Consider the following 22,357-nt stretch of genomic DNA (forward strand, 5'->3'; position numbering starts at 1 on the left):
GAGGGTCAAATACAGATGGAAGAGATGTGTATTTAGCCAATTTTTGAAGATGGTTAAGGACTCAGCTGCTCGGATTGAGTTGGGCAGGTCATTCCACCAGGAGGCAACAGTTAATGTAAAAGTCTGAGAAAGTGATTTTGTGCCTCTTTGAGATAGCACGATAAAGCGACGTTCACTTGCAGAACACAAGAAATATGGTCTTGACCAAAATAAGCAAGCTAACATGAAGTGCAATCTATATTTTTCAGTCCATACATATACAAAGTTAATTAAATGTCTTCTACTTTGTTAAGATAATTAACACATAATTTCTGAAATATGCATACGTGTGTATTTGCTCTATATCGGGGAACCTGGAGTCATGTAAGATCGATTACCTTGATTACCAAGTCATGTACCTTTATTTGACCCTCTAACTCTAGCACTTTCTATTCTATTTTAATTCTACTTTATCTACATTTATCTTTTTTATTTTTTATTCTTTATTTAAAAAACAACAAAAAACTAGATGCAAATGTAAATGTAAGAGAAGCCGCTAAATAAAGGAGAACAAAAATGGCGAAGCAGTCCTTGATGTTCATTATTTACAGCAATAATCTGACAGTAATTTGCTTAATATCATTAATGACAGTTCTAACCAATTTGGTTCTAATTATGTATGTGACAAAGTTCCCATTTTCAAGAAACAGTCTTGACTAGCTAATCACGATGAGCTTACAACTAACAAGTCTTTATTAAAAAAAAACCCCAAAAAACATTTAGTCTGAAAGTTTTAGAATAGTTTGCAAGAGCGCAATTAAAAACACAAGGCTGTAAAAGCAGACGAGCGAGTAAATAAGTTTACCTATTCTCTGTGATAACGTTAAATGTCCTGATAACCCTTGTAGTCCAATTTAAGCATTTGCAACTGCCATTTTCAAGACAAGTCAAAGCTTTTTTAAAAACACTGATGTTTTACTGATGTATTTTGTAGAAAAATTTTAGGCATTTAACCAAAAACCCATTTAACAAAAACATTGACTTTAGGACGATAGTACCAGAAGTGTTCTAAATGCTTACATGTTTACTGGTTTTAGCCTACTGCCTAAACTGCCTCTATGACCCCATTCCAAATCGCACCACCCTAAACCCCTGCGGTCTTCCTCTGGGTCCACACTTTCGTGACGTAATGCCACTTGCCACTTTGACTGTTGGGTAGAAGTCTGCTGTGGAGCTCACCTCAGTGCGGGCTCGGCAGAAATATGCATCAAGGGCACATAGTGGCTACAAAGGGGACGCTCGCAAGCACTATTCTGAAAGCTAAAATGATGAATGGGACACTCTACGGCAGGGGTCTCCATCCCTGCTCCTGGTGAGCTACCTTCCAGCAGATTTCAGCTCCAACCCCAATCAAACACACCTGAAACATCTAAGGGCTACTTGATAATTACAGACAGGTGTGGTGGAGCAGAGTTGGAACTGAAGTCTGCAGTACGGTAGCTCTCCAGGACCAGGGTTGGAGATGCCTGCGCCCTATACTGTCATGTGGACTTTTAAAAATTCCCGTGGCAGCTGCCCTCATGTTCCTTTTCTTCCACTTAAAAAGGTGGCTCTGCCCTAATATTTAAATATACTATAATTTGGGATGCACTGTTTCTAACCTTGCCTACTACTGTGGATGGATAGTAAGTGAATTGGGACACAAAGATTGTTTCACTTCACTTGGCTGATGCCAAATGCGTAGGAGTTAGTTATACAGTTATAGCCTGGCCATGTGTTGGGCTCATCGGTCCATTGTAAAATAATGTTATGAATTGATACCACAACAGATACCATAATATAATGCAGAAGATGAACAGGTGGTGAGTTTTGGCAACCGACTTGTGACTGTCTAACATTGTCTATGGAAATAAGGAAAGCGTTTAAGACATTCCAGTGCGTGCTGGATTTAGAAAAAAATATGTTTTTTTCTTGTTTCCCACAGAATACAGAGCAGTTACTCAGCACTGCAGAGGATCAACCAGGACTTAGAGGATAAAATCAAACGAAATGTGAGTGCACACGTCGTCCACACTCTAAAAAAGCACAAATTATACAAGGGGTTCTGGGTGAGTGCACACGCACTGCTTTTTGTTTTAATGTGTGAATGTTTTTGTTTGCATACGTGTTCACGAGTACGCATCTCCCTCTTTAAGTGTTTTTCGGATGAAAGTGTTTACATCACTGTCCACACTTCTGTCCATGTGTGTACGTGTTTTCAGGTGTGAAAGATTAGGGAATGTGTTAAACATGTACAATAGTGCTGAATGCAGAGTCTATTTCTATATCAATACACTGCCACGGGTGCGCCTGATGTTAATTATAGCCCATTACATCAGCCTGTCCGCCTTCACATGACAGTGTGATAGTGAGTCTATTATACTTGCAAAATCTACATCACAGCCTGTTTGTTAATTTGAAGTTAGAAGCAATTAAAATATAATTAGCCTGCCTGCTGCAGTACATTGTATGACCATTACATGTCTTCTATTAGGATCCACCCCTCAGGGTTTACTCTGAGTTTGTTATAGTAAACACATTTTTAGCAACAGATTGCAACCATAAATATGTCAGTGATGACCCTGGAGGTTATGGGTTCAGGTATGAAAGGAAAATCATCCGATACCAGCCTTCTATTGATGTTCCTTGAGTACACCAGTTAATTCCCATCTGCTGCAGGAGTATCCAATAATGACTTAACACATGCATTGACTTCTCCCTGTGTGAAGTTGTCTGTATTCATACTGGTGGTCTATCAGGGCATATATTATTGTAAATGCATATCACATAGGTTTTTTTTTTTCTGAAAATGTGCTCCTTTCATCCAGTCACAGCACCACGATGATGAGAAACGGGCTCTTAGCAGAGAAATCATCGTCCTTAACAATCATCTCATGGAAGCTAAGATGACCATTGAGAAACTGAGAGAGGACAATGTAAGAGAAATAATGACTTAAAGGCTTAATGGCAGCCCCTTAGAGGACTGTGTATTTGCTTTTCGTTACCTAATGTCCCTTTTCTACCACTCTCAATAGGACTTATACAGAAAGGACTGTAACCTGGCTGCACAGCTCTTGCAGTGTAATAAGTCACTCTACAGAGCCCAGTTATCTGAGGTAAGTTAGCACACTGTACCTTTATTTGAGCAGATGTTGCAAGTATTATGTTTATGGGTACTACAGTATGCAGTAATTTGTGACATGAAACACTTGTTAGCTTCTTCATTGTTTCCTTTCTTCAGTTAAAATATTTTTAATTAACCCATGATTTTATAAGAATTTTACATTTTTTAAACTTTTCCATCTTGTTAGGTTATATCCTGTTAATTTTCTTACCAATGTGTAGATTCATTATAATTAATACATGTATTTACAATTAATTGATTGTAATTAATTTAATGCCTGAGCTTGACCAGAGCATATTTCAAAAACATAGAAATACATCTTTAAATTAAAACAAAGGCAGTAATAAAACATGTACTTCCCCGTTATATGGACATCTTAGATTTCTTTCATTATGACATATAAAAATAAGGTAAGTGTCCTTATTTTAGAAACATTCCCATAACAAGGGATGCTAATAGGCAAAATAATAATAATAATACAGATCCATTATTGCTCCTGTGGTACTCTAACATGCTACAGCAGGCAATCTGTTCAGTTTTTGAAAATGTTAAAATTAAATATCTAAAAATTAAATATACATTCTGAAATGTAATTGGATATGTCTTTTTTAACAACAACGAATAACAAACCCACTCTGTTAACCTGCTGGATAATAGTTATTTATAGCACAACTTCTGCTCCAAGGTCTTTATATAGCCTATTTGGATGTCATCCACACGATGTCTTTTCCAAAAGATATTTTATCTAAATAAATATTGTTTAACCACTACCTCTGTTAGGTACAGAAACATTTGTTGAAAAACTGATATTAATGTAGGAAATCATGAAGCAGGATTGTTTTTATTTAGTGGGATCTACTAATATTTAGGTCAATCATAGTAAATCAAGTTCTTGTTTAAAGAAAAATTCTGTCCCAAGGCCTGCATTCTGTGTGGCAAGGAAAAAGTGGGAGGATGTTTAAGTAATAATAGTGTGTGCCAATAAACCTGGCCGTTTATTTATTTATTTATTTTTGTGATGTAATGTAGTCTGTTGTTGTGAGGACTACTTGTGCTGTTTGTGTGTTGAGCCTTTTGTCTGAAGACAATTTTCTATCCCATTGGGGACTGACAATAAAGCTTTAGAAAAATTTTAAAATTGAAAAATTCTTCAAATCTGCTCCAAGCCTTACGCCAGTCCCATGATGTCTAGAGTAGAGACAAATGTTGGAATGCTGCCTGCTGTAAAAACCTGTTCATATTTGGCAGATATATTTGAATGGAAACATCAATGTGTCTGTTACACAATGTGTTGAGGGAATTTCAGCCTTGCATATTGTTTTATATGAAAATGTCAAAGATTTGGCACTAAGCATTCGTTAAAATAGTTGGACATAGCTGGACAAAAGGTGTCTCATATGGTTGAGAAAAAAAAAAAAGTTTCTGAATAACCATCGAGAATATTTTTAAAAGCAGCCAAAAAAAGTCTCAAAAGCAACAACACTCAGAAGGTCAACAGATGTTGTATGAATTAGATATCAAATCATATTTGTTGAACCGAAACCAACCCTATTGATTTTGGAGTAAAATTTTTGCTTTGTCTCGACTCATCATGTTTCTATAATTAGCCATGTACTGTTAGCTAATTAGCTGCAATTTACTTTCTTCTTGTTGCTATGGTGAAAAAACTGAGATAAAAGGGGTTGTGATATTGAATTGATGCCTAGTACTCTGTGTAGTGTCAGTGATAATGAAATCTGTGGTTTTCCCTAGGGTCAATTTTCGCTAAATGAAATACTAAAAACCATGTACTTACGTAGGCCATGTGTACGGACTTGTCTGAAGACTTAATACTGGCCTTTAACAATATCTTTGGCTGTTTGCTTTGTAAACATGTGTTCACTGGGTGCTTCTGTTTCATTCCCCAATCTCTTGCATGTTTCTTGCTAACTTCATACTGATATTGACCTTACCTAAGCTATTATTCCCTTCTTATCCTTTCCAGATAGGTTTCCATAACAGCCTAACTTTTTCTCTTTTTGTGCGAGTCTCTCAACACTTATTGTTCATTGGGTACATCTAATGGAAATCTGTGTTTTACTTTCTCTCAGTTGCCTGCAGAGTTTCAGGAGCGTGTAAGCTTGCACATGGAGGGTTCTTCCCTCTGCCATTCCCCATATGCCGACACAGTGCCTGCCTCTGTCATTGCTAAGGTCCTGGAGAAACCAGACGAGGTCTGCAGCAGTCAAGCCTCTCGCTCACCCAGCCCACAACCCCAGGAACGCCAGGGATTCCTCGTGGGCACAAGCCTTGTGGGTAGCACTGAGCGCCTTGGCCTCCGTGCTACTTACAAGTCAGACCTGTATAGCAGTGACACAGCGCTTTATTGCCCTGATGAACGGAGACGAGAGCGCAGACCCAGCATGGACCTTCATGGACAGCGGACAGTGTATGAACCCCAGAACTCCACTGACAGCAACCCAGAAGAGGGATCCATGTCCCTGCAGCCTGGCTTCTCCCAGGACCACTTCCGAAAGTTTACAACCTCTCTGGGAGGAGGCTCTAGCTCTTATTCAAGTTTTAGTGGAGGAGGGTCAGAGGACAAGGGGCAGGATCCTCCGAGCAGTGCTGCATCTTCTCCGCGCCACCAAGCGCTTTACATGGACTGGAGGGATGGGGGTGAATACGAGCACAAGAGCGACTCTTCCTGGGAGAGGGAGAGTCCAAGCACCTTTACGAAGGCCCATACTTTTCAACCGCCTGAGTCCAGTCACCATCAGAATGGTAGCTCACCCATCTACAGCAGAACAATGTCCTCATGTTACAGTGAACCTTATGAGCCCCTGCCACCTTCCACCTCCCCCAGCATCACCTATGGTGACAGTCGCCGTGGAAGCGCTTTTAATCCTGAGGAAGAAGAGCTGATTGGTCGTTGGAAGCAACTGAGTGTGGAGGACCTAAGTGCCCATTCATACCGTAGCCCCGGCCGGGCATCACCCTACAGCTTCTCTGAGCAGCACTTCTCTGTCCGGCCTGCAAAAATTCGTCTTGGTCCTCTCTACAGTAGCTTCCAGGAAGGTACTGATGTATACCACCATCACGCCGGGGTACTAGATCCCTTCTCTAACCCCAGCCCTGATTGCAGCCCAGGCTTACGGCAGCAGCACCAAAGCCAACCTCACCTTTACTGTTCCAAGGAGGATAGCCAAGAGTCCGAGCATAGCCTCTACAGCCCCAAGGACGGTGGGGTGGCAGCTGGGGGCCAGGCAACGGAGTATGTTGACGTAAGTCCCAACAGTTCAAATGAGTCACTGGACCATGGATCTCTGGAGATGGGTACTGAGCTACAGCATTACCAACCCGAGAGGCACAGTGTGTCCCCTCAGGGAACCACTCCACCACCACCTCCACAACAACCGTACCAAAAATTTGGCACACTAGGGCTGTCACGTAAGGACAGTCTCACCAAGGCACAGCTCTATGGTACTCTACTAAACTAAGAGCAGTGTTTCCTGGTTACTCTCTTTTAAAGCTCTGTGGTATTCTATTAAACTAAGAGCAGGGTTTCCTGGTTACTCTCTTTTGTCAGTAGGTTTTGAATGTTAAGCTACAGTTTGAGCCAAACATATGATGTGATTTTCTGTTGAATATTTTCAGTCCATAAGCTCACTTATCTTTTTTTCTCTCTATTTCTGTATCTGTTACAGTGTTTTCTAAACATCGAACATAATTTGCTCATGTTTCTACAGTTGATATGAAGCTCTAACACTCAGCACTATTTGTATAGCCTAATTTGAAAGTTTATTAATGGTTCTGTGTGATTTGTTGGAAAGTATTTTAAGTGCATTGGGTGCATTATGAATTTTTGGAAACTTGTCTGCAGAGAGAGAGATTAACTTTGTTTTACCAAAAGCCTTCTGGGCTCTTAAGGGTTTCTGAATGAACAACACATGCTATGTAAAAAGAAATGCTAATTTTGACAAGAAATTTGAACTTTTATTATTTAACTTATGAATAGCTGTATTTATTGTTAAGTATGCTATATCTATAATTGTTTAATAAATGTAACACTATGGAGAGACTGACAAATCTATATAATTGTAAATTATTTATATTGCTATGAATAAGGCAGTCAGCACAATTACACATGCTGCAAACAATTAAAAATGCCCCCAATCAGTTAAGTCTAAATAACAATTTGAGATTTCACTGAGACCCATTGACAGATCATTCCACAGGTTTGTGAGCGAGACCTTATGAAAATATTTTTGAGAATAAACTCTGCATGGATTCATATTTCCCTAAGTCAGCCCTTCAAGATCAAGTCCCAACCAAAGCGATACTTCTAATCTATTTCTCTTTCAAATAGATTTGATACTACTCAAGTCTTTTACAACATGAAACAAGTACAATTTCTTGAAAGCACTGGGCATTTATTTAACTCCTGATGTGTTTTGTTGGGTGATGGAATTTACGAGGTGATTGTTCTTTTCGATGTTTTCTCTCTTTTGTTTCTCAGTGCTGTAAGCCCCTCCCTCAGGCCCTCTCTACCTCACGATTCAATCCCTCGCTTCTTTCTTAATCAGCTGGGATACTGTGTCAGTTGACACAATGATGCATGACTCTGTTTCTTCTGTTTTGCTTTCTATATCTAATAAAGCACAATAGTTGCACAATGCCTGTCTCTTTAACTCCCTTTTGTTTCCTGCACTGCTCCTGTTTGGTAGTAAAGCTTGCTGCTGAGGTGTATTGGGGAGAATTGATAATTTAGAGTTCTGTTTCCTGCATGAAATGACAGCATTCAAAGGAAGGACCTTGGTCCTCCTCCACAAATGACAGACTTATTTTCCAGCATTCAATTTATTCAGTTTTTAGAGAATAACAGAAGCACAGCATTTACACACAAAACATTTCATGTTAGTGCATGTGATTAAGGACAGTAGCCTGTAAACATCCTACTCCTCCACTACAAATGAAAATGATCTAATAATGGCTAATGCACAGGAGTATATAGTGGAGGTAATGAAATTTATACATCCATTACTCTGAATCACTATTTTTTTTTAAATTTGAGTAGTGACACCCCACTATCTGCAGAGCCACAACCTACGTGTTTCCTTTTTCATTTCGTTTGGACACTGGGATGTCACAAACATTTTCAAATATATCTTGAAATGAGTCAAGGGGTGGGAGTTGCCAAGTTTACTTTAGAGCATTATGAGAAGAGAATATTCTGGGAGGCAAAATTGTCACTAGTTCACTTCATAGATGAATAGGTCTGTCAAATTAATTGCTGAACAACATTCAACAATCTTGATGTATTGTAATAACTTGGTCACAAAGCACCACTTAATCTACATTGAGAGTTATACAATGGTGTTCGTGTTATTCTGCATTAACGATAGTTCGGAGCCATATGTTTCTTGGGCTCACTGGTCCTGTCATTTGTATTCAAGGGATATGTAGGACTTGATACTTTCAGGCTCTCATTCACAGAGTAGAGTGAGTCACAAGCCTGAGGCCATCTCTGAAAACACTGCAGCAAAGATACAGGGGAACAGATGGACATTTTAATTTCCTGTCTGTTATCCAGCAAGTCCCTCAGGTACTTGGCCAAAAACACATCCCAAAAAAATCCATTGCACTGATGTTCGAGATTTGCATTTGCCACATTTGTGAAGGGTGGTTCTGCTTCGCTCCCTCACCTCCTAAGACCCACCATGCTTTCACTTAGGTCCCAGAGCCGTTTAGCAGTATGGTCATCGGTGGCTTTAGAAAGCAATTGTTCTTCTTCGCAATTAGCGAAGCATTTTCCAGACACACCCTCAACTTCAGGCGAGCATGCCAGGTACAGTGGGGTCTGAGCACCCTCCAGTGGGCTTTTGAAGAACAACCAAGAGACCAGCAAAAAAAGAGGCTTAATCAGCAGGGGGATGTTGACGTGCCGGCCCAATCTGGTCCTTACGATACCCGGAGTGAGGGCATTTACAGTTACCCCAGTACCATCCAGCCTGCGTGCCAGCTCGCGGGTGAATAGTAGGTTGGCAAGCTTGCTCTGGCTGTAGCAAAAAGCTTTGTTATAATTCTGTTCACTGTTCAAGTCCTCGAAGTTGATGCTGCCATACTTGTAGAGCTTGGAGGAGACCACGACGATACGGCTGGGAGCCGACTGCTTCAGGAGGTCCAGCAAAAGATTTGTCAGAAGATAGTGACCCAGGAGGTTTACTCCCAACTGCATTTCATAGCCCTCTTCTGTCCTACTGTAGGGACACTGGTAGAGACCAGCGTTGTTGATAAGAACATCAATCCTCGGCTCCTCCTAATTTTGTAACACAATTAGGAGTTTAGAAATTTTTGTTTGTGCACATCTAATCCCACTTAATTTATCTAGTGTATAAATGCAATACAGAAAGCAAACAACTTAAGACACATGAAAAATTACATGGTAAAACATATAGTCGTATAAGTCGTATAAGACTGAAATTTAAAAATACTGATTGACTAATATCCTCAAGTCTTCTGGCATGCTGTTTCAGAGGCAAAAACTGTGGCTGGTGAAAACCTCAAGGAGGCTGTCTGAAGAGGTTGTCTTGGGACAGAGGTATAAGTGGGAAAATGCTATTCTGTCCAAAATAATTTTATGTAGCCAGATATTAACTCACTGCAGAAAACTTAACTAAAATGGCTTCATATAAATGTCTGATAAATCTAAAATGGGACATCGAGGCTGGTTGTCACATGGGGAAGTTCTTACAGTGGCTGTATGTCAGTAACTTAAAAGTTTTTGAGGTTTTAAGTAAAACCAATATGACATGCATTATATTAACTATATAATGAAGCTTAGGCCTGATGGCATGTGTTGTGTCCTAATTTCATTTATTTTATCAAATCGCTGTATTTATTGGTAAGTATGTTACACCTATACATTTTTAATAAATGTAACACTATGGAAAGATTGAAAAATCTATGTAATTGTAATTGATTTATTTTGCTTTAAATAATGCAATCTGCACAATTATACACACTGCAAACAATTAAAAATCCCTCATATGAGTTAAGTCACGAGATTTCACTGTGACCCATTAAAGGATCGTTCCACAGGTTTGTGAGTGAGACCTTGTAAAAATATTTTTGAGTATAAAATCATGGATTCCAATTACCCGAAGTCAGCCCTTCAAGATCAAGTCTCAACCAAAGCGATACTTCTAATCTATCTGACACTTCTAATCAGTTATATTTCCATATAATTCATTCATTTGCCCAAAATAATGGTTTGGCAATATTTCATGTTATTTTTTCCAACTCTGCTCTATTTCATGTTTAAAGTTGAATGAAAATCTATAAATGGATATTTAATGGCAGGTCCCCATTGATGTCAAGACAATAACGTGTGTCCCATACCCGGAAATTTACTTAAAAAAAAATAAATCAACCAAGTGAAAATTATTGTCTGGACTTAAACGTGTGACAATCAGCCCAGTTCCCATCTATTTTCATTATTTACAGTTTATCAAGGCACCAAAATACCCCCAGTTACTACAATTATGTTATAATTATCATAATAATATGAGATGATAATATGCAGTCCCATTAATATGTGCTTCAACCATTGTAAGAAGTGAATTTGTCATTTTTCATGAAAGTGGTGGCAAGAACTAAGTTGCCACAGTTTAACTGTGCCAACAATAATTGTAGTAACTACAGTTATCATATTTCACATCCTATATATATATATATATATATATATATATAAATATATAAATATAAAAATACACACAGATCACATATCATATTGCACATTATATATCATATTTCACATCATATTCGGGACATTAGATAGCTCATTTCACTGAGAAACAACAACTAATTTGACCACTTTCCCAATGATCTTTGCCTGGTTTGAGCCATACGTTCATGAAATCATACTCCATGCTGTTGTAGCTTAGATATTTAATGCCATGCAACCCAGTTTCAATGACTAAAAGAGAAAGAGACAGCTGTAAACAAACCCTGATAACTTCCTCGCAGAAGCTGCGCACAGACTGGAGCGATGCGAGGTCCAGGTTTTTGATCACTAACTCTCCCTGATTTGCACCGGCTTGATTCTTGATGTCCTGGGCCGCCTCTTCAGCCCTGCGCCTGTCCCGACAGGCCATGATCACACGGGCCTGCAGCTTCAGCAGCTCCGCCGCCGTCGCCTTCCCGATGCCGCTGTTCGCCCCGGTCACTATCACAGTCTTTCCGCGCATCAGACTCGCTGGGTAGCTCAGTGATCTCAGCGCTTTCCGCCTGGAGAATATTCTCCGGGCAATGAGGAGAACCCCACCGCCGAGGACAGCGGCTAAAATAACCGCAGCAGACATCAGTGCAGTGTCGAATGACCAGCGTGCGTGTGAGCGCCGTGGACCACATCACCCAGAATGCATTGCGTTGTTTTTGATATTGTCAATTCAAGCCTTCTGGTTTATTACACGATATACAGCAGAGCTTAATCACTATAATCTCATTGAGAAGTACATTCATTCATTCATTACTGGTTATAAATGTGATGACATTTTTACATGGAGTGGATAATGACATTAGATTGACTGGAGGACATCCTATTAGATGACTAAAGAGATGAAATATTACGATATTTTAGGTACTCACATTAATTATATTCTAGCTATCAATATTATTTGTGACAGATCCTTGTATTTTCTGTGTAAACATGGGTATTTAGCTATTATAACATGTATAACAACATAACAGCATGTTTCCATCAGTTTAACTGGCCACAATAAATACATTTCATTTCTGCTTGATTTGGTATGTACTGCATGTATGCATGTATTTTTCCCTTTTTTAAAGATTTTTGTGCATTTTCTTAAAGTATTCAATTCAAAGTGGTTGGAAAAAGTGCAGTGAATGTACTGGCACCATCACTTGTACATTTAAGGCAGTATATTCTTTTTTTCTTCTCCTCCAGCATCCCAAAAGTGAAATGAAACAAAACAATCCAATACACTTAACAATATTATTTAATTTCAAATACAAAGTGTTTAATACATAAACAGACCTCAAGTGCAAAGTTCAGAAAACATATGCCATCGGTAAACTACAGGCCTAATAAATAAGTGTGCTATAGTGCTACACAATTAAACATATGTTAGAACTAATGGCAAAAACCGTTTCATTCTGAACAAAATTTTGTGTTACCTGTAATTCAATGTCACAGTAAAAACAAAAACAAAAACATATCTTAAGTACATTCTTAAAAATATATAAACAATATATAAATACAGCAAAAAGGCTAAACACATATTCCTGCTAGTAAGTAGTAATACTAGCTCATTTGAGTACAATTAGTATGTAAGTGGCACTCTGTAGATGAACAAGATCAGTGCAGATTCAAGAAAGATAGGAAGTGAATTTAAAGGAAGCAGACAAGAGGCTTAAATCTAAGGTTGCTAATGATACTGCTGGTGTGGTTGTGGTTCTTAGGACTGGCTTTCGGTGTTTGGGTCCTCGTATATGTAACTGCCAACACCTCCAGTGTTCACTCCTGAACAAAAACAGTGAAATAACATTATGCACGGCTCAAAGACGAATAGGGGTTTGCAAGCATCAAAACAATAAAAGTTAATACAGCTTTATTTTATTTTACGTACATTAGAATGTGTCCTGTTTAATTTAAATTTATTTTTCTGTGCAAAATAAAAAAATATATATATAAAAACAATAAAATAAAAATTAATGACTATTAAACATTTTTACTATGATTTACAGAAAAAAAGTCATTCAGTGTAACAATAATTCATATACCAAAAAATCTTGTGATGCATATTTACAACAAAAATCATTAGATGACATTAAAACATTCACAGTGCAGCCCCAAAATATTATTATACTACTTTATTCTGTATACTGAATGACAATGGAACATTATTTCACTCATATTTTGACATTTTATTTTCATAAATGTTATTTGAAAGTTGAAACATTGAAGTAGACACTTGCATTTAATATGCTTTCTGTGTATATAGTGTCATTTTTGTAAATTTTACTTGATGCCGTTATCAAAATGGAATGTCTCCTCAACAGACAATATACACTGTATAAAAAGAATGAAACTGGAAAACAGATAATGGAAATGTACCTTTTGGCCCAAAGAGAACAGCGTAACAGGGTTTATGGCAGTATGGCTGGCCATCGTGCTGTGGTTTAAAACAGAACCCATGTACACTATTAAATCATACTTGTCTTCAAATGTCATTTCAAATCTGGATGCATTGCACAACAGTTTAATCTGGATATTTTTGAGCTCCACCTTTATGATATCACTAAGAGAGGATATATACATGTTTCTACTCCATCCAGATACACTTTTTTCTGACCAAAATATATGTGTCACACTTCACTTGGAGCACGGAACGAGGAGACACGGAGATAGCGTCAAACCACAGTCTTTTAATAATCCAAACACAAGGGGTACATAGGAGACACAGGAACGACGTTCAGAACCGACAAACACTGACTGAAAGGACTAAGGTTTTTAAACACAGGATAATTGGGGGAAGAACTAGACACACCTGGAATCAAATTAACACAATCAACGGGAGACAGAAACTGGGTCACAGGGAGCAAAAACACACACGGGCAGGTCCATAACCCTGACATAACGCCCCCTCCCGGAAGGTGCGTCCTCGCACCGTAGAAACAACATAGGGAGGGGAATGGGTGGAAACTTGGGAGGAGGTTCCGGAGGAGGACGAATATCCGGGAGGAGGCTGGCAGACAGAGACCAGGGGGGCGACGAAGGAATGGGGAGCCAGGAGGGACCCGGAGCAGGAGGAGCTCAGCAGGACCCAGGCCAGAGCCATAACAGCGGCCGATGGTGGAGCCGACGGTGGGAGGAGCCATGGAGGAGGAATGGCCACCGACTCCAGGGGGCCGACCAACGGCGGCGGAGCAGGTGGAGGAGGAGCCCGAGGCGGAGAGCCAACGAGCCAGGGGGATGCCAAGGATCCGGGGGGCCAGGGTGGAGCCGAGGGCTCTGGCGACCAAGGTGGAGACGGAGATCCGCGGCGGAGCCGGAGCGACTGAGGACCAAGGTGGAGCTGGCGGGAGGAAGGAGCCCAAAGGAGCCGGTGGGACGGAGCGACGAGGCGCAGCCAGAGGAGAGGAGTCCAAAGGCGATGGCGGGTCAACGCCCGACCAAGGTATAGCAGGAGGAACGAGGGAGCCCGGTGGAGCTGATGAAACTACGGTTGACGGTGGAGGCGAGGGAGCTAGGAGCCGAGGTGGAGCCGCTGGGTCTACGGGCCGAGGCAGAGTCCGGGCCTCGGAAGCTGGAGGCGGAGGTGAGGGATACTCCAACCCCGGCAATGCTGGAGGATGGCAGTCCCACGGGGCTCGCACCGCAATGATGGTGGGCTGAGGGCGAGGAGAGGGGCTGACAGCGGTGGAGGAGGCTGGAGCGGGTGGGAGGGCGGTTATTTTTGAGGAGCGGCCACTGGAGGGCGCTCTGAGCTGGATTCGGGGGCTGGATCCCTCCCGAGAGGGGCTGACAGCGGTGGAGGAGGCTGGAGCGGGTGGGAGGGCGGTTATTTTTGAGGAGCGGCCACTGGAGGGCGCTCTGAGCTGGATTCGGGGGCTGGATCCCTCCCCTCTTCGCTTTGGCCCTTTTGCTGCGCCATATTCAGCTCACCCTCAACCGCGATGCAGGGGGCGGAGCTCCACTCCGCGCTCACACTGTCCAAGGCTTGCTCCCTCGTGGTGGGCACTGTTGCCGGCTCTCGCACCTGGTCTGACGGGTTGGGCTCAACTTCCGGGGCGATCCTCTGCTCAGTCGCTTGGCATTGCTCTGGCTTGCGGATTACGGCGGGAAATGGCTCTCCGTCGTCGGTGGGCTCATGCTGATGCTCCGTACCATGGGGAGATGGTGGGCTGGGCTCTGGGACCGGATCTGGCGAGATCATCCACGGGGCAGATGGTGAGTGGTGACCCGTTTCTCACCAGAGTTCACTCCACGAAGACGCCGAATTCCTCCTGAGGACCATCTTCGGACGACAGTGCTCTGCACTTGGCGTTCAGGCTTGCGTCATAGAAAGAGCAGAGCGCGTCGTCCGGGCAGCTGGTGATGTTAGCGACCAACAGGAACAGTTTGGTATGGTCCTCGAGAGCTTTGTCTCCCTGCTCCAGCAGGAGGAGGAATTCGGGGCGAGTGAAGGGATCCATGGGAACACAACAGAAAGAAAAACACTGGGAGAAAAACGGAAACAAAAAGGAAGATACAAACGGAGGTAACTGTTAAGGTCGGTTCTTCTGTCACACTTCACTTGGAGCACGGAGACACGGAGATAGCTTCAAACCACAGTCTTTTAATAATCCAAACAGAAGGGGTACATAGGAGACACAGGGAACCATGGAATGACGTTCAGAACCGACAAACACTGACTGAAAGGACTAAGGCTTTTAAACACAGGATAATTGGGAGAAGAACTAGATACACCTGGAATCAAATTAACACAATCAACGGGAGACAGAAACTGGGTCACAGGGAGCAAAAACACACACAGACAGGTCCATAACCCTGACAATATGTTGTGCACAGGACAATTTAAGGATTTTTTCTAGACTAAAAATATATTTAGGTAAATCATTAAATGCTTAAATAGATCACAATATGTACTTTGAGGGGCAAGAAAATAAACTTTAAATCTTAAATTACATTATGCCAAAATGTGTTTTTATAATTTGCACAATATACATTTATTTAGATTAAAATATATAAAAATGTCCCTCACCTCTGCATGGCTGCCTGGAGCCAGAGTCTTGCTGCACCTCTCACAGTGCAGACAGGGCCTGTGCCAGTCTTTACCCAGGGAACTGACCTTTTCAGCTGAAACACAAAGGAAACACAGGCCCTTCTGTAAGCATCAGGCAACCTCAAGAAATGCATATGTATGTCCTGGCACTGCTGAACACACAAGTTCCAGCACAAGTCCATATTTGCTGAACTTTACTGTCTGAATGTCAGCGCTTGCGCTTACCGAAGTACACTGTTTTGTTGCACCTTGGGCAGATGTTTGGCTGACCAGAAAACGAACTGAAGCTTGCAGCTGGAGAAAATCAGGTAAACAATTATTCTCACAAATATCATTAATTTAAATTAAAATTCCATTACCATAAATGTAATAATCCTAATATTTTACAGAATTCATTATCACTACCCACATTGTAATAAAAGTAACAGTACAAGTAGATTTGCCCATGCAAATGTTGTGGTGTTTAGGATGGTTGCAATGCAAATTGCCAAGTTTTGGGTTTGGGTTTAGCATATTGTTATGCAGATGATAGGGTGTTATTGGTGGTTTCTATGGCATTACTGGGGTGTTCTTTAAAATAACAATATTATAAAAGTGTTTCACCACAAAAACAGGATTTCCAGTAAATGTCAATTAACCCGGTAAAGCCTAACATATGAATTAAAGGGACAGTTCACCCCAAAAATGGAAATTGTTGGTAACCAAACAGTTGCTGGTAGCCATTGACTTCCATATTATTATTATTATTATTATTTTAATACATTATGGAAGTCAGTGGCTACCAGCTACTGTTTGGTTACCAACAATTTCCATTTTTTGGGTTATCCACGATCTTCAAAATATCTTCTTTCATGTTCAACAGAATATATTTCATGTTCAACAGAATATAGAAACTCAATTACAGATTTGAGGGTGAGTAAATGGTGACATAACTTTCATTTTTGAACTCCTATCCCTGAACTATATATATATATGTTATAAGTTTGCATATGTTTTTAGCATCACATTTGATACATCAGTCTTCTTTTGTGGCTCATATATTATGATCTAGTAGAATATAAAGTATCATTAAATATCATATTTGATGCATTTTACATTTACATTTAGTCATTTAGCAGACGCTTTTATCCAAAGCGACTTCCAAATGAGGAAAATGGAAGCAATCAAAATCAACAAAAGAGCAATGATAAGAAGTGCTATAACAAATCTCAGTTAGATTTGATATATAGAACAATATAAAAGCTATTCTTACATTTACTGATTTTCAGTGAAGAACTCCCAAAAATACACAAACCACGACCTGAAGGTGCCCTGACCTGACAATTTTAGAATTATGCTAAAAAAACGTATATCACAAAAGTATCAATCAGACAACAGAAGTCATGTAGTAGATTTTGTAAAACAGGGTTTTCAGCAAAGTTTTGATCATTTTGAGAATTTAGAGGACTATGAAATATGGTACGGTAGGCTGTGTAGGGTTAAGTGTCTGCATTATGATCTAAAGTAGTACAAACTCACCCTTCACTGGGCCCCTGGTAGCCTTTTTCTCTTCAGCCTTCGGCTTGGTTTCCATGGCAACAGGGGTAGTGTCGTCATTGACAGGTGTGTCATAGACATATGAACCAGCCCCACCAATATTCACACCTACAGGAATATGACAGGCAGTACAGTTGCTTCTTTTCTGATTCTATTATATGGGTGGTATTCAAACATTACAGTATGAAAGAATTCAAGAATTCACGAAGGGATAGTTGACCCAAAAATGAAACTTCTGTCATAATTTACTCACCCTTGTTCAAAAGCTGTACGAGTTTCTTTCTTGCGTGGAACACAAAAGAAGATACTTTGAAAAATGTTGGTAGCCAAACAGTTTTGGGTCCTTTCATGGACAAAAAATTTAATAAAATAAACTATATACTATGGAAGTCAATAGGATCCAAAACTGTTTGGTTACCAACATTCTCCAATATATATATATAATTTTTTTTTTTTTTTTGTGTGTGTTTGTGTTCAACAGAAGAAAGAACTCATACAGGTTTAGAACATCATGACGATGATAAAATAATGACAGCATTTTCATTTTTGGGTCAACTATCAACTATCCATATCTGAAGATCAGAGATTTCTGTGATGAAGCTGCTCTTGTGCATGCTGGCTGTCTCATTAAGAATCTGTTGCATCAAAGGAAAGAGTGTCCTACTTGCTGCAGTGCAAGCCCCACAAATTATGAACAGATGCATCTGAGACATTAATTAGATGTACTGCACCTTTTGGTCCATAGAGGGCAGCATAGCATGGCTTGTGGCAGTATGGCTTCCCATCATGCTGTTAACAGTGGATAAAACACATTAATTAATTAGGCATCCAGTTCCTGCCTTCCTTGTCTGTTGTCATCAAAAATTAACACTCATGCTGTCCAAAGATTAAAGCATAAAATATTTTCAACATTTAAAGAGCAAACAACTGTACAGGCCCTTGTGAAAAATAAGTAGCCTACACTTAACATACTTTTAAAACGAGCCTTATTAGGAAAACAATACACTTTAAAAGAATATATTTGAGTGCTAATTGAATGTAATGTTCGGACACTTATTTTGTGGAATCTTAAAGTCAAATGAAAAATGTATTATAGTTTACATTTTTACTAAATGCAACTAGTTGGACTAGGATATTGTCTTTGAAATATAGTGGCCAAATAATGCCAAATGAAGTGACAAGCATTTGTGGTAAACTAAAAAATAACTTAATGTAATTAAACTTGTATGCCATGTATTTAAATATATTTGTAATTACACATTTGTAATGGTGACGTTGCAATTTAGTACATGTAAAAATATATTTAATGTAATATCAAATAACACACTACTACTTGTTAATTGCTACTTAATTATAAGCAAGTACTTTACATGTGGTTTGTTAGTCAGCACAATAACATGAGTGCACTTCTTTAAAGCAAAAAGATTAGAAAAAACAATGATTTGACATGTATTACAAAGAAAACCCTTTATTTTGACATTATTGCAAAGTGTGCTTTGTGTGCTTTAAGTGGCCTTTTATTCCATTAAACTTATCTGCAAGTACAGTTTTTTTAAATGTACTTTTAAGATCCAGTATACACACAAAGGACACTGAAGGTACACAAGTGCACATTCAATGCAATTAATATGATATTTGCGAAGCATTAAGGCTCTTTGCTCTGCAAGTAACAGTTTGTTGGAATCTGTGAATCATCTGCATCGTTATCTAGAACAACAACTTAAAGTGTGAATTTTCATTATAACATGAACTTGCTAACATGTCAGTGCTCTTTTTTTTGACTCTCTAAGAGTTTGGGGAACTTTAGTTATTGGTTTTAATCAGATATACACATTTAAAATGTATAGACTTTAGGGAAAATGTAGGCTATGAATAACATTTTTGACCAATCAAATATGCTCCAGAATGAGAATGTCCCTCCCCATAACACTACCAGCCTATATGCAATTACTGAATCATGAGGTGTGTTTGACATCAACAAATTAGTTCACCCACTAATATAATGTTGCATGATTTTGTAAAGAACCTTACTGCAGGTTACATTTATCTGCCAGCAGATGGCAACAAGTGATTCATTCAATCAACCAATTCATTCAACACCAGTATATTCATTCAGGAAACAGAAAGTTGAGCAGCACTGCTCTGTGTACAGTAGTAACCAGGGTAAACACTGTATTTATGCTTTTCAATAAGTTACACCTGTCAGGTGTGTGAATTAGCATGTTCATTCAGCCCGTCTGCCATTTTTTATGCATTGATCTGAACAGACAAATAGCATTACAAATAATAATAATACTAAAAATAATTTTTTGTGCCATTGGGTTGAATATGCCTTTAGTATTAACACTTTTCCAACTATACAGGTGCATCTCAATAAATTATAATGTCATGGAAAAGTTCATTTATTTCAGTAATTAAACTCAAATTGTGAAACTCGTGTATTAAATAAATTCAATGCACACAGACTGAAGTAAGTCTTTGGTTCTTTTAATTCTGATGATTTTGGCTCACATTTAACAAAAACCCACCAATTCACTATCTCAACAAATTAGAATACTTCATAAGACCAATACTGTATTTGTAGCACATTTCTGTATTTGGTTGTGTTGTGGGTTTTTGCAGCGTGTTTCTGTATTTGGTTGTGTTGTCGGTCTTTGCAGCACGTTTCTGTTTGCAGTGCGTTTGTGTATTTGCAGCACGTTTCTGCATTTGGTTGTGTTGTGCATCTTTTCAGCGCTTTTCTGTATTTGGTTGTGTTGTGGGTCTTTGCAGCGCGTTTCTGTATTTGGTTGTGTTGTGGGTCTTTGCAGCACATTTCTGTATTTGGTTGTGTTGTCGGTCTTTGCAGCACGATTCTGTATTTGCAGCACGTTTCTGTATTTGGTTGTGTTGTTGGTCTTTGCAGCGCGTTTCTGTATTTGGTTGTGTTGTGGGTCTTTACAGCATGTTTCTGTATTTGGTTGTGTTGTGCGTATTTTCAGCACGTTTCTGTATTTGGTTGTGTTGTGCGTATTTTCAGCACGTTTCTGTATTTGGTTGTGTTGTGCGTATTTTCAGCACGTTTCTGTATTTGGTTGTGTTGTGCGTATTTTCAGCACGTTTCTGTATTTGGTTGTGTTGTGCGTATTTTCAGCACGTTTCTGTATTTGGTTGTGTTGTGCGTATTTTCAGCACGTTTCTGTATTTGGTTGTGTTGTGCGTATTTTCAGCACGTTTCTGTATTTGGTTGTGTTGTGCGTATTTTCAGCACGTTTCTGTATTTGGTTGTGTTGTGCGTATTTTCAGCACGTTTCTGTATTTGGTTGTGTTGTGCGTATTTTCAGCACGTTTCTGTATTTGGTTGTGTTGTGCGTATTTTCAGCACGTTTCTGTATTTGGTTGTGTTGTGCGTATTTTCAGCACGTTTCTGTATTTGGTTGTGTTGTGCGTATTTTCAGCACGTTTCTGTATTTGGTTGTGTTGTGCGTATTTTCAGCACGTTTCTGTATTTGGTTGTGTTGTGGGTCTTTGCAGCGCGTTTCTGTATTTGCAGCACATTTCTGTATTTTGTTGTGTTGTGGGTCTTTGCAGCGCTTTTCTGTATTTGCAGCGCATTTCTGTATTTGGTTGTGTTGTGCGTATTTTCAGCACGTTTCTGTATTTGGTTGTGTTGTGGGTCTTTGCAGTGTGTTTCTGTATTTGGTTGTGTTGTGGGTCTTTGTTGTTTGGTTATTATTACGCCCCCATTCCGCCCCTTTTTCCAGCGCTGCGCTTTCGTTCCTCCATAAAAGCCCAATTTCACTGCAAATCAGTAAAATCATGTAACGTGACTTTTGAAAAATGGGACATGCTTGATTTATATAAGTATATGTATTCATGTTTTTAAAAGCGTGAAAGAGAACTTGCGCTGCACCTCAGGAAGATATATCGCGCTCAGAGACGGAACAGAACACGGACATGTAAAGTCATCTTTTAGCTCAAGGTGCGCGCCGAAACGGTCAAATACACGCAAAAATGTGTCAAAATGCGGCGCTTAGTGATTATTAATGTATACCTTCGTCGGTCATGTAATAAATGAACGTAAAGGGTTGAGAATGAAAATACGCGTGTTAAGGTAAATTGGATCCGTGCGGCTCTTAAAGTGACAGCGGGCTATTTTCCTGCTGCGACTGTGTGCTTAATATTAATCAAACAATAAAAGACAAATTCAAAATCACACACTGCTCTTGAGTGAAGGACTCTTGTAGCTTTAATAAGAAACAAAGTTTAATTCTTATAGTGAAGACTATGATGTTTTATTTTACATTTGATTATTCATTTCTTTAGTAGGCAGTAAACTGCTTGAGACTTGCATAAAAAAATTAAAACACAGTTTGTTTCATTTGTATCTTTTTATTCTATTGTATTTGCCCTTTGCTTTTTTTATTACTGACAGTTTAATTATTTTCAATAATTTTTAAGACTTTTTGTTTGTTTGTTTGAAATTCCGCATGTCTCTACAATGTAGATGTCATAGCAACCTTATTTACAGGAAATATGTATTTGATATGTATCACTATCTTTAAATAAATCACTCATATAAAGTTTTGGTCATATGGCCCCCTCATAATCGCGGTAAATAATCGTTATTATGATTTTTGCCATAATCGAGCAGCTCTAATTTGCAGCATGTTTCTGTATTTGGTTGTGTTGTGGGACTTTGCAGCACGATTCTGTATTTGCAGCACGTTTCTGTATTTGGTTGCGTTGTGGGTCTTTGCAGCGCGTTTCTGTATTTGCAGCGCATTTCTGTATTTGGTTGTGTTGTGGGTATTTGCAGGGCGTTTGTGTATTTGGTTGTGTTGTGTGAATTTGTAGCGCATTTCTATATTTGGTTGTGTTGTGGGTCTTTGCAGCACGTTTCTGTATTTGC

General features: G+C 39.5%; 3 protein-coding genes across 4 annotated transcripts in view; 1 reads left to right on the forward strand and 2 right to left on the reverse strand.

The window, feature by feature from the left end:
• Window positions 1-7,886, forward strand: part of LOC107549533 (brain-enriched guanylate kinase-associated protein-like) — a 51,674-nt gene extending 43,788 nt beyond the window's left edge. For both annotated transcript variants that reach the window (XM_016230664.1, XM_016230663.1), the window contains exons 4-7: window positions 1,964-2,030; window positions 2,847-2,954; window positions 3,054-3,134; window positions 5,233-7,886. In XM_016230664.1, the coding sequence (XP_016086150.1) occupies window positions 1,964-2,030; window positions 2,847-2,954; window positions 3,054-3,134; window positions 5,233-6,621 (1,645 nt within the window). In that variant the 3' untranslated portion in view covers window positions 6,622-7,886. The remainder of the gene's footprint in view (window positions 1-1,963; window positions 2,031-2,846; window positions 2,955-3,053; window positions 3,135-5,232) is intronic.
• Window positions 7,887-8,803: 917 nt separating this feature from the next.
• Window positions 8,804-11,540, reverse strand: LOC107549534 (retinol dehydrogenase 14-like). Its single transcript, XM_016230665.1, has 2 exons — window positions 11,131-11,540; window positions 8,804-9,440 (listed from the first exon to the last, which is right to left on the reverse strand). The coding sequence occupies exons 1-2, from the start codon at window positions 11,482-11,484 to the stop codon at window positions 8,823-8,825; spliced, it is 972 nt and encodes a 323-aa protein (XP_016086151.1). The 5' UTR covers window positions 11,485-11,540; the 3' UTR covers window positions 8,804-8,822.
• Window positions 11,541-12,125: 585 nt separating this feature from the next.
• LOC107549535 (cysteine-rich protein 2-like) overlaps window positions 12,126-22,357 on the reverse strand; it is a 19,044-nt gene continuing 8,812 nt past the window's right edge. The window contains exons 3-8 of the mRNA XM_016230666.1: window positions 18,198-18,255; window positions 17,449-17,574; window positions 16,156-16,224; window positions 15,910-16,004; window positions 13,260-13,317; window positions 12,126-12,665 (exon numbers count right to left, since the gene is read on the reverse strand). Of these exons, the coding sequence (XP_016086152.1) occupies window positions 12,601-12,665; window positions 13,260-13,317; window positions 15,910-16,004; window positions 16,156-16,224; window positions 17,449-17,574; window positions 18,198-18,255 (471 nt within the window). The 3' untranslated portion in view covers window positions 12,126-12,600. The remainder of the gene's footprint in view (window positions 12,666-13,259; window positions 13,318-15,909; window positions 16,005-16,155; window positions 16,225-17,448; window positions 17,575-18,197; window positions 18,256-22,357) is intronic.

Source organism: Sinocyclocheilus grahami, unplaced genomic scaffold, assembly GCF_001515645.1.
Source record: "Sinocyclocheilus grahami isolate Dianchi unplaced genomic scaffold, SAMN03320097.WGS_v1.1 scaffold374.1, whole genome shotgun sequence".
In the NCBI taxonomy this organism is placed as follows: domain Eukaryota; kingdom Metazoa; phylum Chordata; class Actinopteri; order Cypriniformes; family Cyprinidae; genus Sinocyclocheilus; species Sinocyclocheilus grahami.

Bases quoted from the DNA above. Each gene is read 5' to 3' on its own strand.
- LOC107549534 (XM_016230665.1), bottom strand. From the start codon at position 11,484: ATGTCTGCTGCGGTTATTTTAGCCGCTGTCCTCGGCGGTGGGGTTCTC. The intron at 9,441-11,130 runs GTTTGTTTACAG...TTACAAAATTAG, and splicing joins TCTGCGAGGAAGTTATCAGG to GAGGAGCCGAGGATTGATGT.